The sequence below is a fragment of the Ahaetulla prasina genome, chromosome 3, assembly GCF_028640845.1.
Source record: "Ahaetulla prasina isolate Xishuangbanna chromosome 3, ASM2864084v1, whole genome shotgun sequence".
NCBI classification, from domain to species: Eukaryota; Metazoa; Chordata; class Lepidosauria; order Squamata; family Colubridae; genus Ahaetulla; species Ahaetulla prasina.
The window spans coordinates 214,684,114-214,709,064 of record NC_080541.1 but is presented as its reverse complement, the minus strand read 5'-3'; the positions used below and the strand labels follow the sequence as shown (position 1 = coordinate 214,709,064).

At 41.1% G+C, this 24,951-nt stretch overlaps 1 protein-coding gene across 1 annotated transcript in view; it reads right to left on the bottom strand.

Moving 5' to 3' along the window:
• Positions 1 to 24,951, bottom strand: part of LOC131195081 (cadherin-like protein 26) — a 47,435-nt gene that overhangs the window by 5,206 nt on the left and 17,278 nt on the right. Inside the window, exons 5-14 of the mRNA XM_058176707.1 lie at positions 23,926 to 24,073; positions 20,449 to 20,615; positions 19,375 to 19,503; positions 17,840 to 18,025; positions 16,857 to 17,128; positions 15,122 to 15,264; positions 11,547 to 11,780; positions 9,043 to 9,267; positions 2,686 to 2,810; positions 1,986 to 2,066 (exon numbers count right to left, since the gene is read on the bottom strand). Of these exons, the coding sequence (XP_058032690.1) occupies positions 1,986 to 2,066; positions 2,686 to 2,810; positions 9,043 to 9,267; positions 11,547 to 11,780; positions 15,122 to 15,264; positions 16,857 to 17,128; positions 17,840 to 18,025; positions 19,375 to 19,503; positions 20,449 to 20,615; positions 23,926 to 24,073 (1,710 nt within the window). The remainder of the gene's footprint in view (positions 1 to 1,985; positions 2,067 to 2,685; positions 2,811 to 9,042; positions 9,268 to 11,546; positions 11,781 to 15,121; positions 15,265 to 16,856; positions 17,129 to 17,839; positions 18,026 to 19,374; positions 19,504 to 20,448; positions 20,616 to 23,925; positions 24,074 to 24,951) is intronic.

The window sequence follows — 24,951 nt, the reverse complement described above, 5'->3', positions numbered from 1 at the left end:
ACAGACAAGCATTCAAACTTCATCATTGTCATTATGAATATATGTATGTATGTATGTATGTATGTATGTATGTATGTATGTATGTATGTATGTATATAAAGGAAGAAACAGCTGCGATCACACATTGCTCCTAGAAGCATGAAGCTGAAGCCTGAAGATGATGAATGAGACTTCGTCAAAACGTCGCCCAAACACTTCCGATTTTACGCGGGAGAAAACCCAAATAACCAAAGACCTATATATATATATGTATTTATATATATAAACAAATATGCAGTAATATATAAGCAAATATGCGACAAGATCAATCATATTATAACATATTATCTTCCATTATAGTATCGATTATATAATCGTCATAAATATTTACTCATCTGTTTTTCTTTCTGCTATAAACCATATTTCACCTAATTCCATTCCTCTAACCTCAATATCTTTCATTTAACCATTTACAAAATAGTTTCCATGTTATGAAATAGTCCGAATCTTCTTTTCCTTTAATTTTTAGGGTTAACCTATCCATCTCTGCACATTCCAGAATTTTTTTGATTATAATATCGTCTGCAGGGGTTTCTGGGTTTTTCCAACATCGTGCATATGCAATCCTAGCTGCTGTTAGGATGTGTAGAACCAAATATGTGTTATCCTTATTATAATTTCCCGGAAGCATGCCCAGCAAAAAATGTTTCAGGTTTCAGATCTATTTGTTGTCCTATCATATTTTCCAGCCATGTGTATATTTTCTACCAGTATTTTTTAACTTTGGGGAATGTCCACCACATATGGTAGCATGAGCCTGGTGTCCAATCACATTTACAACATTTAACCGATTTATTTTTATACATGTTCGCTAATCCTGCAGGTGAGTAATGCCATCTGCAAAACATTTTATATAGGGTTTTTTTTTGTGTGCTGTTGACATTGCAAGTTTATGATTTCTATTCATCTTCCTGAAGTCCATTTCCTATAGGTCATGACCTCCTCAGTCATGACCAGTCAGAGGAAAGGACATGGATACCTGCAGACGATACCTCTTAATCATGTCAAATGTTAGAAGCACTGACACACCACAACATCACAAACTCCACCGCTTGGAGGCATACAAGTGATGCCCGAACACATATACCAAAGGGTGTATCTCGCATCACGATGGCACAATCCTAGTTTTGTCTTTTCACCCCTCTCTGACCACTTCTGTGGTTATTACTGCTAAATGCCAAAGAAATTGTGCTTGACACTGAACTGTCCTACCTCATCTTGGTAGTTAAAAAAAAGGGGGGATGGAATGTTAGAAGGAGTTCTGGTGGATAAACGATTCTTAGATACAACTGCAGCAGAGGTGGGTTTCAGCAAGTTCTAACCAGTTCTGGAGAACCGGTAGTGGAAATTTTGAGTAGTTCAGAGAACCGGTAGTAAAAATTCTGACTGGCCCCTCCCCCATCTATTCTCTGCCTCCCAAGTCCCAGCTGATCCGGAGGAAATGGGGATTTTGCAGTATCCTTCCCCTGCCACACCCACCAAGCCATGCCCACCAAGCCACACCCACAGAACCGGTAGTCAAATATTTGAAACCCTCCACTGAACTGCAGGATTTAAGAAATTATTCTACATGAAATTCTGGTATAATTGTGCCCAATGATAGGTGAATTGAAGCATCTGACTCAGATCCTTGTACTACTATGCCTTTCAAAAAGATTAGAACTACCCATATCTGGGGCCATAAATCATTTTAATTGGTAAAACAGTACTCATATTCAATGCTTGTAGAATAGTTCAAGACATGTTGAAGAAAAAGTCAGATGTATCCTGGGTGATCAAATGCTCACATTAGGGAAGCTTCGGAGAAGGGTGGGAAGGAGACACTAATGTTGGAGTGAAAATCATCTTACTCATTTTCGTTCTGGCTGCAGCATATCACTCCTTATTGGATAATTTCTGTAAGCATTGGATCACCTGTAGAAAGGGTGATACTTTATCCCAGTTACCTCAAGAACTTGTTGTTTTTCCTTCACATTTTTTGCATGCACTGAGGATGGTGTTGCTTGGTTCCCGGTGTCAGGTGCATCCTAAAAGTGACAATAAGGCAGATAGATAAAATAAAAGAAAGTCTTCTAGGATAGCTGCAATTGACCAAACTTTAAAATCTGGCTGTCAACTCATGAAGCTTTCCTGACCTGCTCCCGAGCTACCATAGACAGGGGAATGGGAAATCACGTCTCGCGGCTGCACCGAGAAATTCACACCTCAGTCAAAACAAAACATATCCTAGCCGCCCAAAGTCAAGGCCATTTCCACGGAGACCCACAACAGCTGTAGGGAGTGACTTCTACGACCCGCAAAATTGCTTCATTGGGGAATGTGACTGGTGACACACCTTGTGGAGAGGGGGCAACAGGGCCAGAGGCAAGACGCAAACTGAATGAAGTCAGAGCTGGCTTCATTTAGGCCGTGCCAACATGGTGCACCTAATAAACAACTGGCTTTTTCTTGCTAAATGGCTTGAGGCTCCTGCTTTTATTAGGGCATCAGTCGGATCCCTGACATCGGCATACTAATACTTGTTTTCACATACATTCCAATGAACTCAATGAAATCTCCTTTAGAGTATGATGCACAGGTTTATGCTAAAAATCTAGGATCAGTCCTAAAATGTCAAGGAAAGTAGCCAATAATATTATTTCTCACCAAAACATGTTCACTCTCCTCGTTGTAGTGGATCAGAGATTGGTTGCCTGCTTCATATGGAATGAATGCAGGTGTTTTCTTCACTTCAGAGATGCAGGAACACAACATCAGGAAAGCCACGCCCACTACATAGAAGGAAAGGAGAAACAAGCAGTAGTGGATTTCACTCACCTTCACTACCGGTTCAAAACTGTGAGCACGCACATGGCAGAGCATGCGCAGAGTGTTTGTGATGACATCTGGGCAGGTGGGCGGAGCCTCCCGCTATTGCCACTACCGGTTCACCCGAACTGGGGCGAACCAGTAGAAACCCACCACTGGAAACAAGCAATGTCAACAACTCTCTTCAACAGGAATAAAGGAGAATATTTGTAGCTCAGGATTGAAATGAGTTGTCCTCGGTGTTCTCTGAGCTTGCTTGTTTTCTTGCAGACATTTCATTACCCTAGCAAAGTAACATGATCAGTGTTAGTAAGGAGTGTGCTTTGCTGTCAATATAAACTGACAGCAAACCATACTCCTTACTAGCACCGATGATGTTACCTAGTTTGAGTAAAGAAACATCATCCTCTTTTAATGCTCCCATAATGCCTCCCAACGACCGGTACGCTCCCATAGAGAGGGTCTCCTCAGGGTGCCGTCAGCCAAACAGTGTCGGCTGGCGACCCCCAGGGGAAGAGCCTTCTCTGTGGAGGCACCTACCCTCTGGAACGAACTTCCCCCAGGACTTCGACAACTTCCTGACCTCCGGACTTTTCGCCGCGAGCTGAAGACGTACCTATTCTTCTGAGCAGGACTGGCTTGATAGGGGTTTTTAATTCGGTTTTAAATGGGGTTATTTTATATTATGTATTTTATATTTAAATTTAGGCCACATTGAATAAGTTTTTTTAATAGTTTTTATTGTAATATATTGTATTGTTTTTACTTGGCTGTTCACCGCCCTGAGTCCTTCGGGAGAAGGGCGGTATAAAAATTAAAATATTATTATTATTATTATAATCCCTTGCGGGATTGAGTCTGGGCAGCTGATTGGAGCTGAGTGTTTACTGGCCAGATGCCCTTCCTATTGCCGATGTGGAGGTTTTTTTCAACAGGTATATTCTCCGTATGCCCAGAGAGAGAAATATCTGCCTCTACCTAGGATTGAACTTGCAGCCTCCTGATTGAGAGGCGAGAGCTCCACCTCTAGGCCACTGCACCACTCAGTTTCAGAAAACAAGCCAGCTCAGATCACTAAAGACCCCTCATCTCTTCAACACCCTTTTCAAGCATCTTATTAGTTGCTCACATTTTAGTTGGAGCTGTGCCCGATAGAACTGTTTCAGTAAAAGTCTTTTTTTTCCCTTGGGCCATCACTTCCCTTTGTTTTCCTGCCTTTTCCCCCAACTTCCTTTCTTACAATAAAATATGCATTATGGGAATAGAGGGAGAGAAGGCAGAACAGCAGCCTAAAGTGTTTTGATTGCTAATTCTAAGAATTCTTGGAAGCACAGAAGAATGGGAGACCAAATTATTTCATAAGGAGATGGGACAGATACTTTCTAATTCAGGATCTTTGCCAATGGTTGCATCCAGGGGTGGGATTCTACCAGTTCGGACTGGTTCAGGCGAACTGGTAGCTCCAATGATCAGCTGGGCCTGCATGCCCTGTGCTTTACTTACCTTTATCTTCGCAGCTGATCAGCACAACAGAGCAGATTGCCGCGCCTCAGCTGTTTTAATTCCCTAGCACTAACGCGGAAAGTGATTTTTTTGTTGAACTGCACATGTGCGCAAAGAGCGCAATCACTGAACCAGTTGTTAAACCAGAAGGATCCCACCACTGGTTGCATCTAAGAAAGAGGGGAATAGCTGCTTTCAAATGGCACAGAGTGAGGACACAGCCGACTCATAAAATAAGCATCCAAAAGCATATGACCAAAATTAATGATTCTCAGACATCTAAATTCAAAAATTTCAGTCCAAGTATGTAAAGCAACAGTCTGGCCCACTGAAAGGTAAAATTGCAACAAAAAAGAGGATTGAAGAGTCATTTGACTGTATTCTTCATCTGTTTGGACTAAAATTATACAAATTGCTTCCTTATCATATGGTTTATTTGATTTCGGGTTAACATGTATGGTGAATCCAAAACATGATGATTTCTAAATAAATAAATAAATGAAGCGGAAGGGCTGGACCCAGCCACTTATGGTTTATCCAGCAAACCAAATAAACAAACTGTGATTTAGCGTGTTCCAGTTACACCCACACACTCAATTAAGTGAAGGCCAAGCACTTCAGCAAGAGAAGAATTTATTTATTTATTTTATTTATTTTATTTGATTTTTATACCGCCCTTCTCCCGAAGGACTCAGGGCGGTGTACAGGCATAATAAAACCAACAATACAATATACAAGTTTAAAATACGATTTAAAAAACTTATTTTAAATTAGCCCCATGATTAAAATTTACCATGCTAAAAAACCCCGTTTAAAATTAATAAATTTACAATTAAAATCCCAATTTAAGCCAGCCCCGCGCGGATAAAAAGATGAGTCTTGAGTTCGCGACGAAATGTCCGAAGGTCGGGTATTTGGCGTAAACCCGGGGGAAGCTCGTTCCAGAGTGTGGGAGCCCCCACAGAGAAGGCCCTTCCCCTGGGGGCCGCCAGCCGACATTGTTTGGCGGACGGCACCCGGAGAAGTCCCTCTCTATGGGAGCGTACGGGTCGGTGGGAGGCATGTGGTAACAGCAGGCGGTCCCGTAAGTACCCAGGTCCTAAGCCATGGAGCGATTTAAAGGTCATAACCAACACCTTAAAGTGCACGCGGAAGGCCACAGGCAGCCAGTGCAGACTGCGCAGGAGCGGTGTTACATGGGAGCTACGCGTAGCTCCCTCTATAACCCGCGCAGCTGCATTCTGGACTAACTGAAGCCTCCGAGTGCACTTCAAGGGGAGCCCCATGTAGAGAGCATTACAGTAATCCAAGCGAGAGGTAACGAGCGCATGAGTGACTGTGCATAAGGCATCCCGATCAAGGAAGGGGCGCAACTGCCGAACCAGGCGAACCTGGTGGAAGGCCCTCCTGGAGACGGCCGTCAAATGGTCTTCAAACGACAGCCGATCATCCAGGAGGACACCCAAGTTGCGCACCCTATCTTTTGGGGCCAGTAACTCGCCCTCGACAGCCAGCTGCGGCTGCAGCTGACTGAATCGGGGTGCCGGCATCCACAGCCACTCTGTCTTGGAGGGATTAAGCTTGAGCCTGTTTCTCCCCATCCAGACCCGTACAGCTTCCAAACACCGGGACAGCACTTGACAACTTCATTGGGGTGGTCCGGGTGGAAAAGTACAGCTGGGTGTCATCAGCGTACTGCTGGTATCTCACCCGAAACCACTGATGATCTCACCCAACGGCTTCATGTAGATGTTGAACAGCAGGGCGAGAGAATCGACCCCTGTGGGACCCCACAAGTGAGGCCCCTCGCGGTCGACCTCTGCCCCCCTGTCAACACCGTCTGCGACCGGTCAGAGAGATAGGAGGAGAACCACCGATATACGGTGCCTCCCACTCCCAATCCCCCCAACCAGCGCAGCAAGATACCATGATCGATGGTATCGAACGCCGCTGAGAGGTCTAATAGGACCAGGGCAGAGGAATGTCCCCTGTCCCTGGCCCTCCAGAGATCATCCACCAATGCGACCAAAGCTGTCTCCGTGCTGTATCCGGGTCGGAAGCCGGACTGGAACGGGTCTAGATAGACATCTTCATCCAGGTGCTGGGGGAGCTGTCGCGCCACGGCACTCTCTACAACCTTCGCAACAAAGCAAAGGTTGGAGACCGGACGATAATTACCCAAAATAGCCGGGTCCAAAGAGGGCTTCTTAAGGAGGGGTCTCACCACCGCCTCTTTCAAGGCGGCAGGGAAAACCCCATCCAACAAAGAAGCGTTGATAATCCTCTGGAGCCAGCCTCGTGTCACCTCCTGAGTGGCCAGTACCAGCCAGGAAGGACACGGGTCCAGTAAACATATCGTGCCGTGAAGCCTCCCCAACAACCTGTCCACGTCCTCGGGAGCTACAGGGTCAAACTCATCCCAAATACCAGCTATAGTGTGGGAACAAATATTGGAATTACAGTGACTGTATTAACCATGGCTTGCTAGCATTTCCCATGAACTGATGGTCTCATTAAAATTGTGAGAATCAAGTGGAAAAGTATCAGATTATCTGTCTTGACCCAATTGTGGAATTTATACCCAGGCTAGAAAGAAGAATATCGTCATGCCCCTGTCGGACTCCGAATCCGAAGGGGAAGAGGAACGGCTGACAGAGAGTGAGAGAGTGGATCCACTGGCTATGGAAAAAACTGGGGAAGAGCAAAGTCAGGCTGGGCAGAGCAGGAGAGAGGTAGAACAAGGGAGAGGGGGTTCAGATGAAGACCAAGGCCCACCCCTTCCTCATCCTAGGCAGTGCAGGGAGGAACGGAGAAGAGAGCAACGTGGGTTGCGTGGCTTATGAGGGAGGAAAGGGACCTGATCTTCTTTACAAGACACAAGTGCTGCTGGAGTTTAAAAGGAAAGGCAAATGGGAGGGGCTTTTGTCAGGAACAAATGCTGAGTTTATCTGGTGTTTCTTTGAATCCTGGCATCCTCCCAACTGGTTTGGTTTACTACCGTGCTACTTCACTTGTGGAATTCCTTATTTTGCTTGTCCTGCAGGATTAATTACCTTGGTTTGCCTTTGGATTTTTTGTTAGAAGTTTTCTGCTTACAATGTTTGGGACTGAAGTATTGCAGCCAAAGACTATCACAGGTTGGTGGAAGAGCTCTCTCCAGGCCAGAGAGTTGAAAGGGATATTGGGGGCACAGTTGGTGATAGTAAAGGGACTCATATCGGTTCTCTGGCTGTGTTGCCTTTGTGTCATGCCCTGGGTCATCACAAATATTGTATAAACATATACTCCCAACTAAAAAAGAATTCTTAAGAAACATAGGTGGAGGAGAATAATAAAGAAGGGGTATATAACAATCTTGCCCAGTTAAATGGTAAATGATCTTCATCTTAGAATCAATGTCAACTCCGGAAACCAAGCCATTTTCTCATACTGGCTTGCTTCACAATTTCATCCCTATGTCACATGACAATCCATATACAGGCCTGAGTGAAGTCATAATAGGTTGTTTGCATGGGTATTAAACCTCTCTGTTTATCCATTACACTAGAATTGTGTAAACTTTAATCAATGTCATTACTGTTTGCTCAAAAGCCCGGGTGTTAAATTCCCAGTTCACCATAATGTGAACTTAGCCAATATTTATTTAATACACAAAAACATTCATACCACCTTTTTATAAAGCTGTTTAACAACCCAAAAGCAGACTAAAAAGTGATTTTAAGAATAATATAGAATACAAAAGTTGGTATATACCAGGAGTCAGCAACCTGCGGCTCTGGAGCCGCATGTGGCTCTTTCACCCTTCTGCTGTGGCTTCCTGTCGCTCAAAATAGGTGTCACAACCACCAATGTGCAACACCTGCCAGCACGCAATTTATTGAGCTTTTCAACCCCCAGTAGGCCAACCATGGCTAAATCCAAGAAAAGAAAAGTTTCAGAAGAAAACAGAAAGTTTAATTCAACTACATATGCTAGTTTTGTGGCTGCTCAAGGAATAGTTAGGCATGGGAAGGTTTTTGTGGCTCCCGGTGTTTTCTTTTCTGTGAGAAATGGGTCCCAATGGCTCTTTGAGTGTTTAAGGTTGCAGACCCCCTGGTATATACAATTAGAGTGTGAAAATAAATTATAAGAAAATAAATTATAAGTGGAAATAAATTATAAGAAAATAAATTATTTACATAATAAATAAAATAAAAGATGTGGTCTACTTTACACATCGTAACCAATTACAAATTCGTCTGAAACCTGACTTACTGAGATTAATTTTTTTTTTTATTTGAATTTATATCCCGCCCTTCTCCGAAGACTCAGGGCGGCTTACATTATGTCAAGCAATAGTCTTCATACATTTGTATATTATATACAAAGTCAACTTTTATTGCCCCCAACAATCTGGGTCCTCATTTTACCTATCTTATAAAGGATGGAAGGCTGAGTCAACCTTGGGCCTGGTGGGACTTGAACTTGCAGTAATTGCAAGCAGCTGTGTTACTAACAGACTGCATTAGTCGGTTGAGCCACCAGAGGCCAAATTTGATGGCAGATGATGACTGATCATTCCCAACTGGTAACTGCTAACAGTGGGAATGGCTAAACAAACTAGGGAATACTTATCTAGACTTCACACAAACTGCAATTCTTGGCTTATTGCTCTTCCACAAGTCAAAATAACAAGACAATAACATTACTCACATAATAGAAAGGCAGCCACAATTATGCCAATTGCTCCTCCACTGAGACGCAGTGATGCAGTTTTCAATGAAGTGCGTTGCTCACAAGTAATCCCATCAGGACAAGAGCAGACCTGGAGATCCAGAGTCTGTTGCCGGGAAAACCCTTGTAAATCTCGTATAAGTAGAGGCACAAAGTAGTCCCCAGGAGGGAGACTTTTTAGGAGAAAAAGCTCAACAGAATTATCTGCAAAACAGAGAGAAGGAAAAAAAAATGGGCACCAAACTTCAACTATTATTACATCCTTTCTAAGATCATTAGAGTACTATATGTAGTCCTTGACTTACAACCTCAATGGACCCAAAATTTATGTTGCTAAGTGAAAGAGTTAAGGAGTTTTGTCCCATTTTACGACATTTCTTGCCACAGTTATTAAGTAAATCACTGCAGCTCTTAAGTTAGCAACACAGTTAAATGAACCAGGCTTCCCCATTGACTCTGCTTGTCAGAAGGTTGCAAAAGGTGATCACATGACAATAGAATAGAATAGAATAGAATAGAATAGAATAGAATAGAATAGAATAGAATAGAATAGAATAGAATTAGAACAGCATAAAATTAGAACAGCATAGAATTAGAATAATAACTCTATTGTCACTTTGAATGTACACTAATCGGCATACATTAAAATGCAATTTCGTTGCATACAGCTCTCAAAGGGTCACCACCTCGAATATACACTACAGGACACTCTCATAAATATGAACCAGTTGCCAAGTGCCTGAATTTTGATCATATGACTATGGAGATGCCACAATGGTTGTAGGTTGTCATAGGTCACTTTTTTCTGTGTCATTATAACTTTAAACAGTCACTAAACGAATGGTTGTAAGCCAAGGACTAATTGCAATAAAGACTAGCAGGTTTGTGCTAATGCTACCAACTGGAGTAAGAGTCCTTTAAATGTTTGCAGCTGCCTAGGTTTTTAATGAAAGCTCCAGGAAAGAATCCTACAACTTGGGCTAGCTGCCCACCTGCCTTGAATACTTCTGAAGAAATGAAATTTAACCCTTACTGCTTAGCTTTCAAAAGAAATGCCGACAATAGCAAGAAAAAGAAGGAACATTATTAACTAGTATATCAGCATTAACAACTTATTTTTAAAGTGCTTCACCACCAGGGGTCCTGTACTGGATTTCTTTAAATGAAATATGTTGGCTGGACCCAGCATATTGGATTTGTTTTGAATTGGATTTATTTACTGTTTAATATACTCTATGAACCAAGAAGATGAATTCATTCTTTAACATGTTATGTAAATGGAGTTAAAAATTCAGTCATGTCTTAGAAAATCCTGAGAATGCCGTGGATAACCATGAAAATAAACAAATGGTTCACCCCAAAAGATCAACCCAAAGTTCTCACTCAAGGCACAAATGATCAGGCTCAAATAAACTAACTATAAATATATTATGTGAAGAGCCAGCTCTCTGGAGAAGGATCTAATCCTGGAAAAGGTGGAGACAAAAAGAAGAGTATGACCATCAGAAAGGGAATGGACCAGGGGTGAAATCCAGCAGGTTCTGGAGAACTGGTAGCAGAAATTTTGAGTAGTTCGGAGAACCGGCAAATACCACCTCTGGCTGGCCCCAGAGTTGGGTGGGAATGGAGATTTTGCAATATCCTTCCCCTGGAGTGGGGTGGGAATGGAGATTTTACAGTATCCTTCCCCTGCCACGCCCACCAAGCCACACCAAGTCCACCAAGCCACGCCCACAGAACTGGTAGTAAAAAATTGGATTTCACCACTAGAATGGACTCAGTAATAGTAGTGATGAGCGTACTTTTGGGAGACTTCAAAGAACAGGTAAGGAATAGATCACCTTGGTGAAAATCTATCTTTATGGTCATTAGAAGCTGCAAATGATTGAAGGCACATAATCCATCAATTAGTTAATCAAAGCAATTTAAAGATCACCTTGGAGAAATATGCAAGATCTGTTAGGGGAGTTGTAGAGAAATGATTACACAGTCCAGAAATTGAACTAAACTTGAGAAAGAAACTCAAAACAATCCCACCTTGGTTTTATTCTAAAATGGCAGACAGAGAAACTCAAAACAGCCTTTCAAGATTCTGTTATTATAGCTTAAACCAGGGGTCCACAATCTGCAGACCAAGAACCAGCACCAGTCTGTGGCCTGCCAGGAACTGGGGCATGCAAACAAGCAAAGCCTCATCCATGTACACAAAGGATCCAAGCAGCATGCGAAACCACACTCCCCCCAGGTCCGTGGAAAAAACGCCCTCAACAGAACCAGTCCCTGGCACCCAAAAATTTAGGGGTCGCTGCCTTAAACAATAAAATATCAATTACGGGATGTGGCTTTAGTTTTTAGTTTAACCTGGCCTTCCTTGAAGGACTGACGATCCTTGAGACGTCAATGCTTCTTCTCCATTCCCAGAAGAAGCCTTGCCAAGAGGTGAGATCAAAGGATATGATAATCCCCAACTAGCAGTCATTTACCAGAGCTCTCTCCCAGCCTCCAGAGCTTTTCGGTATCCTCTAAGGCATCTTCCAATTGGAACGTAAAAGGTTCTGCATACGGATAGGAATCTTTGTCCTCAGCTTCTATATGAAAAGGACCCATTTCATTTCCCTCACAGACGGTCAAGGATGTTGTAACTAGCATTGGAGCATTGTCATTCAGGTCAGAAAGGTAAAATTCGATGGTACCGGTGCCAGTTAATGGTGGAACACCTGGGGGAAAAAACTATATTTAGATATTTTTTTTTAGAAAAAAGAAAAAAAAATACAGAAGCAGGACAGAACCTTCAAATTGAGACAGAACTACATAATTGAGACTATATAATTTTGTTATTAGGCAAATAATAACAAGGCGAACAAACAAGTCAGTCCTAGAGGAGATCAACCCTGACTGCTCTTTAGAAGATGAAACTGAAATACTTTGGCCACCTAATGAGAAGGAAGAACTCACTGGAGAAGAGCCTAATGCTGGGAAAGATTGAGGGCAAAAGAAGAATGGGACAACAGAGAATGAGGTGGCTGGATGGAGTCACTGAAGCAGTAGGCATGAGCTTAAATGGACTCCAGAGGATGGTAGAGGACAGGAAGGCCTGGAGGAACGTTGTCCATGGGGTCGCGATGGGTCGGACACGACTTCGCAACTAACAACAACAATTTTGTTTGCATGCAGTTCTCAAAAATTCTAGAAGAAGCTGTAAGCTGCTCCCTTGTTACAATATAGTACAAGAAGAAGAAAAATCTAACCATTGATAAAATAAATCCCGTATCTTATAATATTGTTTATCTTCCTGCTCTCTAATTTCAAATGTCAGTTTACTCATTTCAGCACATTCTATTATTTTCTTAATAACTTAAGAAATAAGTTATTAATAATAACTTCATCTTGCGTTGGTATTTTCTCGTTTTTCCAGTTTTTAGCAAAAACAATTCTGGCCGCTGTTACTACATTCACAATGGTTAGATAAAAAAATACGTTAATGAAGTTTGATAGAGGTTTTTATAATGTAAGAATTGTCGAAATACACACTGATTCCAGATGACGAAATGAAGGATGCAATACAATTAACATAAAATTTGGAACATTTTATATGAAATGAGGGAAGAAATACTTATAGTTAAATAAATGATTAATTGATCAAAATACTTGGATATATATTAGATTGGTAGAATGTAAAATTAGATAAATCACATGTTATGAATATGATGAAATTGCACAAAAGATTTATAACCAATCAACCGACACACTGTTTATATTTGTATTAAAAATGTTTTTATGTATGCTTATCTAAAAAATAAAAAAAGAAGAAAAAAAGAAGAAAAAAATCAAATATATGGGGACATTCATCATCATCATCATCATCACCATCATCATTCTAGCCATTGTCTATCTGCTGCAGGATGAAGGCCTCTTTTGCAGGTTGCCAACCAATACGGCCTTGAGCTTTCTTTTGCCAATTGGACCCACAATATTTGCTGACGTCATCAAGATCTCTTTCATTGAGGTCTCTTTTTATCAAGTGGGATCCATTCTATGACTGCCTTGGTCCACCTGTCAACAGTTCCTCTTAATGGAGACATTATTCACATTTTAATTAATTTTATCTGTGGAAGATGGAATATCGTTTTGGTCTTGATCGATGAAGATTGGATATTATTGATGAACTGGAAATACTAATTTAATTGGAAGATTCTGAAGATTTTAGGAGTGGAATGGACTGATATATAATGGACTAGAAGAAGAATGTACTTTTTTGTTTCTGGAAGGGGAGTTAAGGTCTTAGAGAGAGGAATGACTATGGATTTGAATTATGTTGTATTTTAATTTATGATTGTTAATTTTATACCCTGTACTTTGTTCTGGGAAGTCTCAGCGGGTGGGAGGGGAGGAGGGAAGGGGAGAGGGGGAGATGAAGGATCAATGTAAAGGAATGATTGAAGATATGTAATTAAGAAATAGAAATAATTTGAAATGAAATCGGGGCTGCTCAGCTGCCATTTCAGAAGGGAATGGAAAGGGAGAGGAGTGAGTGAAGGAAGAAAGTAGGTAGGAAAGAGAGAGGTAGAAAAGGGGGAAAGGAGAGGAAGAAGAAAGGGGAAAGAGAGAGGGTTAGAAAGGGTGGAAGAGAAGAGTAGGGAAGGAGGAGAGGATGTAGAAAAGCGAAGGAGAGGAAGGATGAAGAAAGTAGAAGAAAGTAGAGAAGGGAGGAGGAAAGGTTTGTTAAGGAAGGAAGTGGTAGCTGGGCAGGTCCGAATAAGTAACAAATGAAAGTTAATGATTAATGTTGAATAAGAGACTGTATATTGAATAGGTTGTTGGAAAATGAAAATAAAACTAAAAGAAGTTCTTCTTAATGGAGACATTATTCACATTTTAATTAATTTTATCTGTGTAAATCCAACTATGTCGTATAAAGATTTTTTCCTCCACCCCTTCCTCACATTTTTTTTTCTCTTTTGGTCTTATCTGTCTTTTGAGGCAAAACCCACCACAAAACCTGAAAGGTAAGAATAGTTCTGACAAAAATGTAATGCAACACTGAAATGTGATGATGGATTTTAACTTTTACGGTAGACATCTGACCTCCTCAGCAAACTTTCCACATCACTGTCTTTGAGAGGCCACCTGTATTATCAGTATAGAAACCCTATGTGTTCTAAACCCAAAGTCCTCATCCATCATCCCAACTGGGCATCTTTCAAAATAAATGGACAGATCAGTGGGCACAGATGAACTAGTTTCAGGAAATGGTTTATGACAGAAAAGCATTTTAAGACAGATTCTTGTCTTAAAAATATATGGAAGAAACCCTTACCGTTTTGTTCATACTTTCCTTTGTAGGTACTTAAAGCATCCTATTATTTTTAGCACCAGCATTAAAAATCCTCCATCATCATAAAAGTCGAAGTGATTAAATCAGAGGTGGGTTACAGCAGGTTCTGATCAGTTCTGGAGAACTGGTAGCGGAAATTTTGAGTAGTTTGGAGAACCAGTAGTAAAAATTCTGACTGGTCCCTCCCCCATCTATTCTCTGCCTCCCGAGTCCCAGCTGATTGGGAGGAAATGGGGATTTTGCAGTAACATTCCCCTGGAGTGGGGAGGGAATGGAGATTTTACAGTATCCTTCCCCTGCCACTCCCACCAAGCCACGCCTACCAAGCCATGCCACACCCACCAAGCCACACCCACAGAACCAATAGTAAAAAAATGTGAAACCCACCAATGGATTAAATGATTCAGATCCAAATAACAGGCTAAATTTTAAATTTCTTGATCTATTACATGCATTACATAGTGAAACATACATCCAACATCTTACAAATGGGAACACAAACATCGCAAATATAGTGATGTTTCCTATGGGCTAGGGAACGGTGTCAACACTTGTACAATACCTCTGAGAAAGATACTAGCGTTACAACTTTTTCAACACACATAGGGAAAACCAGTTCCGAAACTGTATTAGGATGACTTTGAGATGACTTTGAATTCTTGCTGAGCCTTTATCTTGCCTAAGCTCAAGAACTCAAAAATAAACAAAAGAGAATGAACTTACCATCATCAATAGCATGAATCACAATGGTGTACATGTTGTTGTTCACAAATGGGGATTCTCTGTCAAGAGTTTTTGCAGCTGTCACAATTCCAGAATTTTCATCGATCGTCACCCAACCAGCTGGATCTGACACAACTTTATATCTTTAAAAAAGCAAATTTTTTAAACATGAGTGACAAATACGGAATATCAAGAACAGATCAATAAACTTTTAATCTTAAAAAGAACTGATGAAAGTTTCTCTGAACAAGTCTACTGTGTAATTATGAGATTTAATTTCCCAGACAAGAATTAAAGGAGCCCCAAGGTGCTTTTTTTCAAGAGGTGTCTGGACTTTCTAGTTTTTCTTTAAATACGTTTCACTTCTCATCCAATAAGCTTCTTCAGCTCTGACTGGATGGTGGGGAATGGAAGGATTTATATGCCTTGCCACCAGCTGGTGACTTGCATTCTTTTAGGGACTGAGAATCTCCATAGACGAGAATTAGAGAAGTGGATTCTACAATCTCCTACCATCAAAACGACACTATAGAGCACTGCACAACAGAACAACTAGACACAAGAACATTTTTTCCCGAAGGCCATCACGCTGCTAAACAAATAATTCCCTCAACACTGTCAAACTATTTACTAAATCTGCACTATTAATCTTCTCATCATTTTTATCACCAATCTCTTTCCACTTATGACTGTATGACTGTAACTTTTTGTGGCTATCATTAAGGGTTAAATTGCAACCTATGACCATCATTTGTGTTGTAAATGTTGTACCTTTGATAAAGGTATTTTTTTTCTTTTTCTTTTATATACACTGAGAGCATATGCACCAAAACAAATTCCTTGTGCGTCCAATCACACTTGGTCAATAAATTCTATTCTATTCTATTCTAGCAATAGCAACAGCATGAGCATGAGCATTTCTAGACTAGATTAGAATGTTTCCTGACCTGGTCAAATCTGAAGTTTTTAGTGAGATTATATCCTTTCATCTTATCCAAATATAAAACTGATAAGCCTAACAAGGTGGAATTGGCCAAATTCATCCCACTTTTCAATCATTAGGTCCACATGACTTGCTTTCAAAAATTGGGTATTTCCCCCTCCCCAAACAATGGGGAGGGGAAAATGAGGAATGTTGTTTTGATGTTTTTATTTAAAAAGTGATGGTGGTGGTAATGATGGATGTTCCCTCTGTCAAAAAGTAATAAAAATAAGTTTGGCAAAACTACCTGAAAAATGTATTCTGTGCTTGGATACTACTACTGAAAAAGCTAGAACAGGGGTGTCAAACTCAAGGCCCACGGGCCAAATTCAGCCCACTGGGTACGTAGATTTGGCCCGTGGGGCCACCCTGAAAACAGCAAAGGGCTGGCCCATGGTGCTTCTGCCATTGAAAACAGAGCTTGGGAGGGCCGCACGTGGCCCTCCCGGGCTCCATTTTCACTGGCAGAGGGTTGCAGGAGGCCATGGCAGTCAAAAATAGAGCCCAGGAGCCCATTTTCACCATCAGAACACTCAGGCCACCACAGGTGCCCTCGACACAAGTGACATCGAGCTGGCCATGCACACCCCAGCCCCCGGAAATCAAACACAACCCTGGTGCGGCCCTCAATGAAATCGAGTTTGACACCCCTGATCTAGGAGGTGTTTGTGCTAAGGAGTAAATGTAAGAAAGCTACTTCAAGAGATCTCCAGCAACATTCACAGGGGAACGCCAACCATGACACAAGCTTACTTCATCTTGTGTTGTCCTGTGTCTGGATCCTGAGCTTCGTATTGTACAAGTCTGGTTCCTGGCATCACCCCTTCTTCCTGAGAAAGCTTAAGAATTGGAGGATTGAACTGAGGGGCATCGTTTTCATCAGTGACGTTAATGCTCACGGACACTTCCGGCAATTGTGGAGAAGCAATCGTGCTCACAAAGCCTCTCTGGCATATAAAGAAGGACTCTTCATTCTTCACAACAATGAGAAGTCTTCTCTGAGAAGGTGTACTATAGACCAAAGGCTGAAAAACACACACACAAAGTTTCCGTTAATACATTCTGACTTCTCTTGCATCTTTCTAAATCAGACACTATCCAGTGGCATTGCATGTCCAACAGTCAATAGAGCCAGTGAAGTGACTCTAAATGTTGTGGTCTATCAGCAGCCTACAGAACTGGCAATGGAGTCGGACAGTGATGAGGCTGAGGTGAGGCCAGGGACATCGGGAAGGGAGGTGCGGACTCCAGAGCCTCCAGAGACTGATAATAGTGAGGAAGAGGAACTGGAGGAGCCTGTTCCTAATGCACACATGAGGAGAGCTGCCAGAAGGCAAGAGTAGCTCAAGCAGAGAGGACAACTCAGGAGTAGGGCCAAGAGATGATTGGCCCCTCCCATAAGGCTTAAAACAGACCAGCACCGGTGTTTCAGCTTTGCCGGAAAACAACGTTGAAGCTGCATCCTCTGCTTCGTGTACATCTTTGTTTTTGTGGCTTCTGGACATTTGCCAGGAAGGGCCTTTGGCAGTTTGCCTAATTGGACTAAGGTTTGTGAGATAACTGAGGAATTTGTGTTTGGGAGGCATTTGTTTTACTCTGAGTTGAACAACACTGGGAATGAAGTAATTCCCAGCTGTTCGAATAAAGTTTATTTTTCCACTAAGTTTATTACTACTTACTTGGGCCTGGGTCACAACACTAGAAATCTTACCTCAATGTTTGTCAGCCTGCCTTACCTTGATAACACTTAAGACACCTTCATTGGTTTTAGGATCTGTCACAATGGCGAAGTTTCCTCTTTCATTTCCTTTCTTTATGGTATACTTGGCTCTCCAAGCAGGTGTATTAGGACTATCTTTGTCTTCCACCTTGAGGCGAAGGATATTATCTTTGGTTTTACCTTCCGGGACGTCTGCACGATACTTGGGAAAACAAAGAAAGAATTTTCTGACACCTTAGAATATAATTTCTGACATCATCTTGCAATAGCAATACCAAGAGACAAAAGGCTAAGTTGGGATATGCAGGCAGAAGATACATGGAGTTTCTCTAAAACGGCCAGCAGCCAAAAGTAAGATCCCCTCTATTCCAATACCATTTACCACTTTTGTTTTCTGGCATGGACAAAGGGCAGCTTTCCTTTCTGAATGAAACAGTCACCATGAATTCTTTCAATTCAGGAGAACCACGTAGATGAGAATAATTTTACCATTGGCCTGTCCCAGAGGTGGTATTCAAGCAGCTTCTGACCAGTTCTGGAGAACCGGTAGCGGAAATTTTGAGTGGTTCGGAGAACCGGTAAATACCACCTCTGACTGGCCATGCCCCCATCTATTCTCTGCCTCCCGAGTCCCAGCTGATCAGGAGGAAATGGGGATTTTGCAGTAACTTTCTTCTGGAGTCGGGTGGGAATGGAGATTTTACAGTATCCTTCCCCTGCCACGCCCACCAAGCCATGCCATGCCTACTAAGCCACGCCCACAGAACCGGTAGTAAAAAAATTAGAATCCCAGGACAGGGCTGTCGCCAGTGAGAGAAATCAAAAGGATCTCCTTGCTGTAAACCTTCATATTTGGACCAATAAGTTAATGATGCCCCAGAAAGTTGTCGCAGCAGAATTCTTATTCTGCTTGAGGAAGCAACAATAGAGTTACATGTCTATGGAGATTTTCAGTCATCCAGGTCATGGTTGTCCCAAAGATGGTTTTTTTCAAGAGGTAACCGGACTTTCTGATTTATCATTGAACACATTTCACTTCTCATCCAAGAAGCTTCTTCAGCTCTGCCTGGATGCTTTCATCCTTCCATTCCCCATCACCCGAAGAAGCTTCTTGGATGAGAAGCAAAACATCTTTAAAGAAAAACCAGAAAGTCCAGTGCCTCTTGAAAAAAGCACCTCTGAGACTATAGGGTTACCATTCTTCATTTGTACTTCCCAGTCAAACTGATTCTATGCTCGCTACTTACATAGCTTAGAAAATTGGGCAATATATAGCCTAAAAATGTTGCTGAATTACAGATCCCGGGATCTTTCATCATACGTCATATTGGCTGAATAGATTGAAATTGCACTTCAGCAACATTTCAAAGAATGCAAGTGCCCCTAACCATCACAAAAAGAAGGACTTCAAAAAAAAAAATATGCTTTATTACTTTTTTAAAAAATCTCATTTTTTGTGCTGCAAATATGAGTTAAAGGAAGATGTTTTTATTTTCCATGGCTGGGCCAAGTAGTTTTTCATGTTGTCGGTAGTAATCTTAAGCATCTTACATTTTCTTGAATGAACACAGGTAAATTGTTGTTAGAATCTTCCACGGCTATATTGATGGTTGCAGTTGATGACAAGGATGGAGATCCACGGTCTGAAGCCCTGATCACAAGTTTGAAATTCCTCTTGGCCTAAATGTTTAAGAAAAGGATCTTTTTATCAAAATAAATTTGATCTTATCCTTTGGAAAAATTGTAAAATAAGGGTGGTTTGTGTAATTCCTCCCTAAAAATGCAGCCCTCCAAATAATAACGATAGAGTGGCAAAATATAAGATCGTGATTAAGTAGACTATATGAGATGCAGGAGTTTAATACACAAAGTTCTGTCAAATAGATAAGAATCACTTTAATTCATCTATCAAAATATCTGTTTCATGCATTCACTCTGAAACATATTCTGTATCTGGATGATATTCTATAGTCATAAGTTAAAACTCTGGTGAAGAACCGCTATGTTAGGCAAATTGAAATATTATCTTGTAACATCTGTACAAATAATATGCCTTTTTAGACTCTTATCTTGCAAGAAGATTTGTGTGCCAGACACGGTAATTTACCTCTTACTTTATCTTCCAACTCACATGTTGTGAAGTTGGGCCAGCTAGGAGAAAGTAGATCAATATAACTCTGTGATCTGCTAACGTGCAGTTAAATTTAGTCAACTCCCAGGCTCCACATACAGTGGTGGGATTCGAATAATTTAACAACCGGTTCTCTGCCCTAATGATTTCTTCCAACAACCAATTCACCAAACTGCTCAGAAAGTTAACAACCGGTTCTCCCAAAGTGGTGCGAACTGGCTGAATCCCACCACTGTCCACATACCAGTTCTATCCACATTCCTTCAACTTACCATGTCACTAAACTGTTCATTTGCAATATTCTGAAAAGCTAAGATGAGCATTTAGTTTAAGGTGATGGATTAAAGTTAGCAATTCACCTACAAAACTAGAAGACAGAATCAACAAGCACTGGCGACAGACAAATTTTATTGGATAGTTTTACTGGAAAGTATGCATGCCAAAATACAGATCTCAGGTAAGCATCATTGTAAGTTTGTTTGCGGGGACTGTACCTCATAATCCAAGCATTGTGTAATGTGTATTAAACCACTAGTGGGATCAATGGTGAAGAGAGGAGGCTGTAGGTCAGGGGTTTGTGAGACCAGGCAAAATACCACTTGAGAATTTGCAAGACCTTCTTGGTCCTTATCCACTGCTGTGACTTTGAAAACAGGTTCCTCTACAACAGGGAAAATTGAAGCACATTACAACAATATTGTGTATTTCACTGAGATCTATGGACAGAATATGTATTTTTCAAGTGTACATCACAAAGACATTACCTGTACCTAGTGTTTCTGTCCAGAAAAGGTCATTCTCTACCCATATATGCCAACTATAAGGTAAAGGTAAAGGTAAAGGTAAAGGTTCCCCTCGCACATACGTGCTAGTCGTTGCCGACTCTAGGGGGCGGTGCTCATCTCCGTTTCAAAGCCGAAGAGCCAGCGCTGTCCAAAGATTCTCCGTGGTCATGTGGCCAGCATGACTCAACGCCAAAGGCGCACGGAACATTGTTACCTTCCCACCAAAGGTGGTCCCTATTTTTTCTACTTGCATTTTTATGTGCTTTTGAAACTGCTAGATTGACAGAAGGTGGGACAAGTAATAATAATAATAATATCAGAGTTGGAAGGGATCTTGGAGGTCTTCTAGTCCAACCCCCTGCCCAGGCAGGAAACCCTACACCATTTCAGACAAATGGCTATCCAACATTTTCTTAAAAATTTCCAGTGTTGGAGCATTTACAACTTCTGCAGGCAAGTTGTTCCACTGATTAATTGTTCTAACTGTCAGGAAATTTCTCCTTAGTTCTAAGTTGCTTCTCTCCTTGATTAGTTTCCACCCATTGTTTCTTGTTCTACCCTCAGGTGCTTTGGAGAATAGCTTGACTCCCTCTTCTTTGTGGCAACTCCTGAGATATTGGAACACTGCTATCATGTCTCCCCTAGTCCTTATTTTCATTAAACTAGGCATACCGAGTTCCTGCAACCGTTCTTCATATGTTTTAGCCTCCAGTCCCCTAATCATCTTCGTCGCTCTTCTCTGCACTCTTTCTAGAGTCTCAAGTAATGGGAGCTCACCTCATTATACGGCAGCACTAGGGATTCGAACCGCTGAGCTGCCAACCTTTCGATTAACAAGCTCAATGTTCTAGCCCCTGAGCCACCGTGTCCCTACTATACAATCATCTAATCTTAGATCTTAATAGACAAGGATATGATGTGAGGAAAATAAACACTAATCTCCTTTCCCCCATCTTTAGATAGGTCTGCAAGGACGAATAGATGGGCTTTATTACAGAAAAAAACCTTAAAATATATGGACCAAGGGTCCCTATACAATATACAATAAAAGTAATTATAATCCATTTATTTAATTAATAACTTTAAGGGGGGGAAAAGAATGGGAGTAAGGTACAATAATTGAAGATGGTAAATTTAGAGTATGAAAATTCCAACTAATTCTAGTGGCATTTGATACCAACAGAAACAGTGTTAGCCATTTCAGCTATTTTCCTGGAAACATAGTGTAGGAACACTTACTTACATAGTGTAGGAACATAGGAAACAAGTGTACTGAACACTTACTAAAAAGTACATTGTTGTTTGTTGGTGGCAATATGAATATTTTTCTATCAAAGAGGTTATTCAATTCGGCTCTCCATGGATGATACGTTGCACAAGATGGACATAGATGAGTAACTATCTCAGATTTAGTACTAAAACAGATACGTAGTTGATTGCAGAAAGGAACTTGGTTATGTCTCCTTGTTAAATCAGGAAATAAATTAGATGTATCTTGAAGCATGCACCTAAATTTTTTTTTTTTGTTTACATTTATACCCCACCCTTCTCCGAAGACTCAGGGCGGCTTACAGTGTATAAGGCAATAGTCTCATTCTATTTGTATATTTTTACAAAGTCAACTTATTGCCCCCCCAACAATCTGGGTCCTCAGTTGAATGCATCATGAAATGATGCATTCAACTGCATATTCCCTGTGAGGCTGTCAATGCTGATCATATATTGTTGTTGCATTTGTAAGTGGTAATTGCTTACTACTTAAAATAATTTAAAATAATTAAAATAATTTAAGTTATTAAAAAATAATTGCTACCAACCTGCCTTCCATTGAGGACCTGTATACTGCACGAATCAAGAAGAGGGCCGTGAAAATATTTACAGATCCCTCGCATCCTGGACATAAACTGTTTCAACTCCTACCCTCTAAACAACGCTATAGAGCACTGCACACCAGAACAACTAGACACAAGAACAGTTTTTTCCTGAAGGCCATCACTCTGCTAAACAAATAATTCCCTCAACACTGTCAGACTATTTACTGAATCTGCACTACTATTAATCGTTTCATAGTTCCCATCACCAGTCTCTTTCCACTTATGACTGTATGACTATATAACTTTGTTGCTGGCAATCCTTATGATTTATATTGATATATCAATTGTGTTGTAAATGTTGTACCTTGATGAAGGTATCTTTTCTTTTATGTACATTGAGAGCATATGCACCAAGACAAATTCCTTGTGTGTCCAATCACACTTGGCCAATAAAAATTCTATTCTATTCTATTCTAATGAAAAAGGAGAAATATAGATTTCATCATGATAGTGAAACAATCCTGGAAAGTTTTTTTTAAAAAAATGATTGAAGCAGCAAGAAAGGTTCAAGAAACCATATGGTTTGTACAATGGACAATACAGAACAGTAGAATTCCTCTTCCAAGGTCTCCTTTCAAACTGGAGTAGAGTGGAGTGAGGAGGAGAAGGGAAATGATGGGAGTGGAAGAGAGGAGAGGAGAGGTTCAAATTGAGATAAGGTCAGGTGAGGTGAAGTGAGGCGAGATGAACCAAGGTGGGGAAAAAAACGGGAAAACTTTGTTCAGCCTTCTCTCAGGGCAGTGGCATGACATAATACAGGGCTGGGTTTAGTCTTAAAAAATAGTGAAACAGTGTCAGTGATGGCTAACCTTTTTGCCATCGTATGCCAGGAGGTGGGGGCGGAAGTTGGCAAACAAGCCATTTTCGGCCTCCAGAGGTCCTCCGGGGGCTGGGGAAGGCCATTTTTGCACTCCCCAGACTCCTAGAGTGGCCCTGGAGACTGGGGACAGCAAAAAATGGGCCTTCTGGTCCCACAGAAAGTTGACAAATGGGCCGTTTTCGGTCTCTAGAGGACCTCCGGGGGGAGAGGCCATTTTTGCCCTCCCCAGACTCTTAGAGAGGCTCTGGAGCCAGGTGAAAGAGAAAACAGGCCTTCCGAACCACCACCAGAGGCCATCACGGGTATATGTAATGTATGTGGGGGTGAATGTATTTATTTATGTATATTGCGAGACGTCTCCACAGATTTTGTTATGTACCATATTTAGATCCTAACATAGCCAAGAAAACAAAAACATGTAAAATCTATATAAAAGTGAAAACAGTGAATCCAGTTTTGCCTGATACTTCCCAGATTTTTAAGGATACTCACTTTTGTCATGATTTTCTTTCATATTAATGTTAAATTCCTTTTGGAGAAATTCAGGGGCATTGTCATTTATATCCTTAATCTGAATATTGAAGAACAAGGAATTGTCTACTATTGCACCAGTCATTCTGTCGTGAACATCAAAACGTATCTAAATAGTAGATAGTCAACAACAAAAAAACTAGGTTAAAAGTGATAAGACAAAGCAAAAATTATTTTTGTTGATAATAAAAACAGACAAGCTTTGGATCACTGGGAGCCATACTAAACAGTTCAAATGAAGGGGAGCCATATATGCGGGTATGGCCTTGACTTGTCAAATGTTGTTGAATTCAGAGGAGAAATTTATAGGGGTTTTTTTTTCTCCCTTAGGCTTTTAAAAATCTGTGTTAAGCCTCTACAATCCTCTGGCCCTACTTAGCCCAAATTGATCTGGCAACACTAACTCATGCCATAGTAATTAGTGAATTGGACTAGTATTCTAACACAATTGGTACAGGCGCTGCTACACAGTGGCTAAAGTGCTGGCTATCCATTTCAATGCAGAAGATTAATTCTTAAAGTTGCTGCATGGTTATTAATAAATTTCTAGGCCCAAATCATGTTGATCCCTACCTTTAAAGCCTCACTTAATGCGATGCTGGGTTACATCAGGCAATACGCTGACAAAACAAAATCTGCCTATCCTGAACAGTCATCATACAAAGGCCTTCTGAGAATACCCTCCCCACATGCCACATATATTGGAACAAGATATAGAAAGCTATGAGCAAACTAGCAAGACTTCCCAATAATAGTTCCCATTCTATAGACCAGGAGTCTCCAACCTTCTCAACTTTAAGCCTGGAGGACTTCAACTCACAGAATTCCCCAGGAAGTTGAAATCCGCCAGGCTTAAAGTTGAGAAGGTTGGAGACCCCTGCTATAGACCCATCATTCATCCAGAGGTATGTGTGACTCCTTCCAGAAAGTTGCATTAGCTGAGATTGGTTTTCTTTGGAATGGTTTTTTTGTTCCCCAATTAACCGA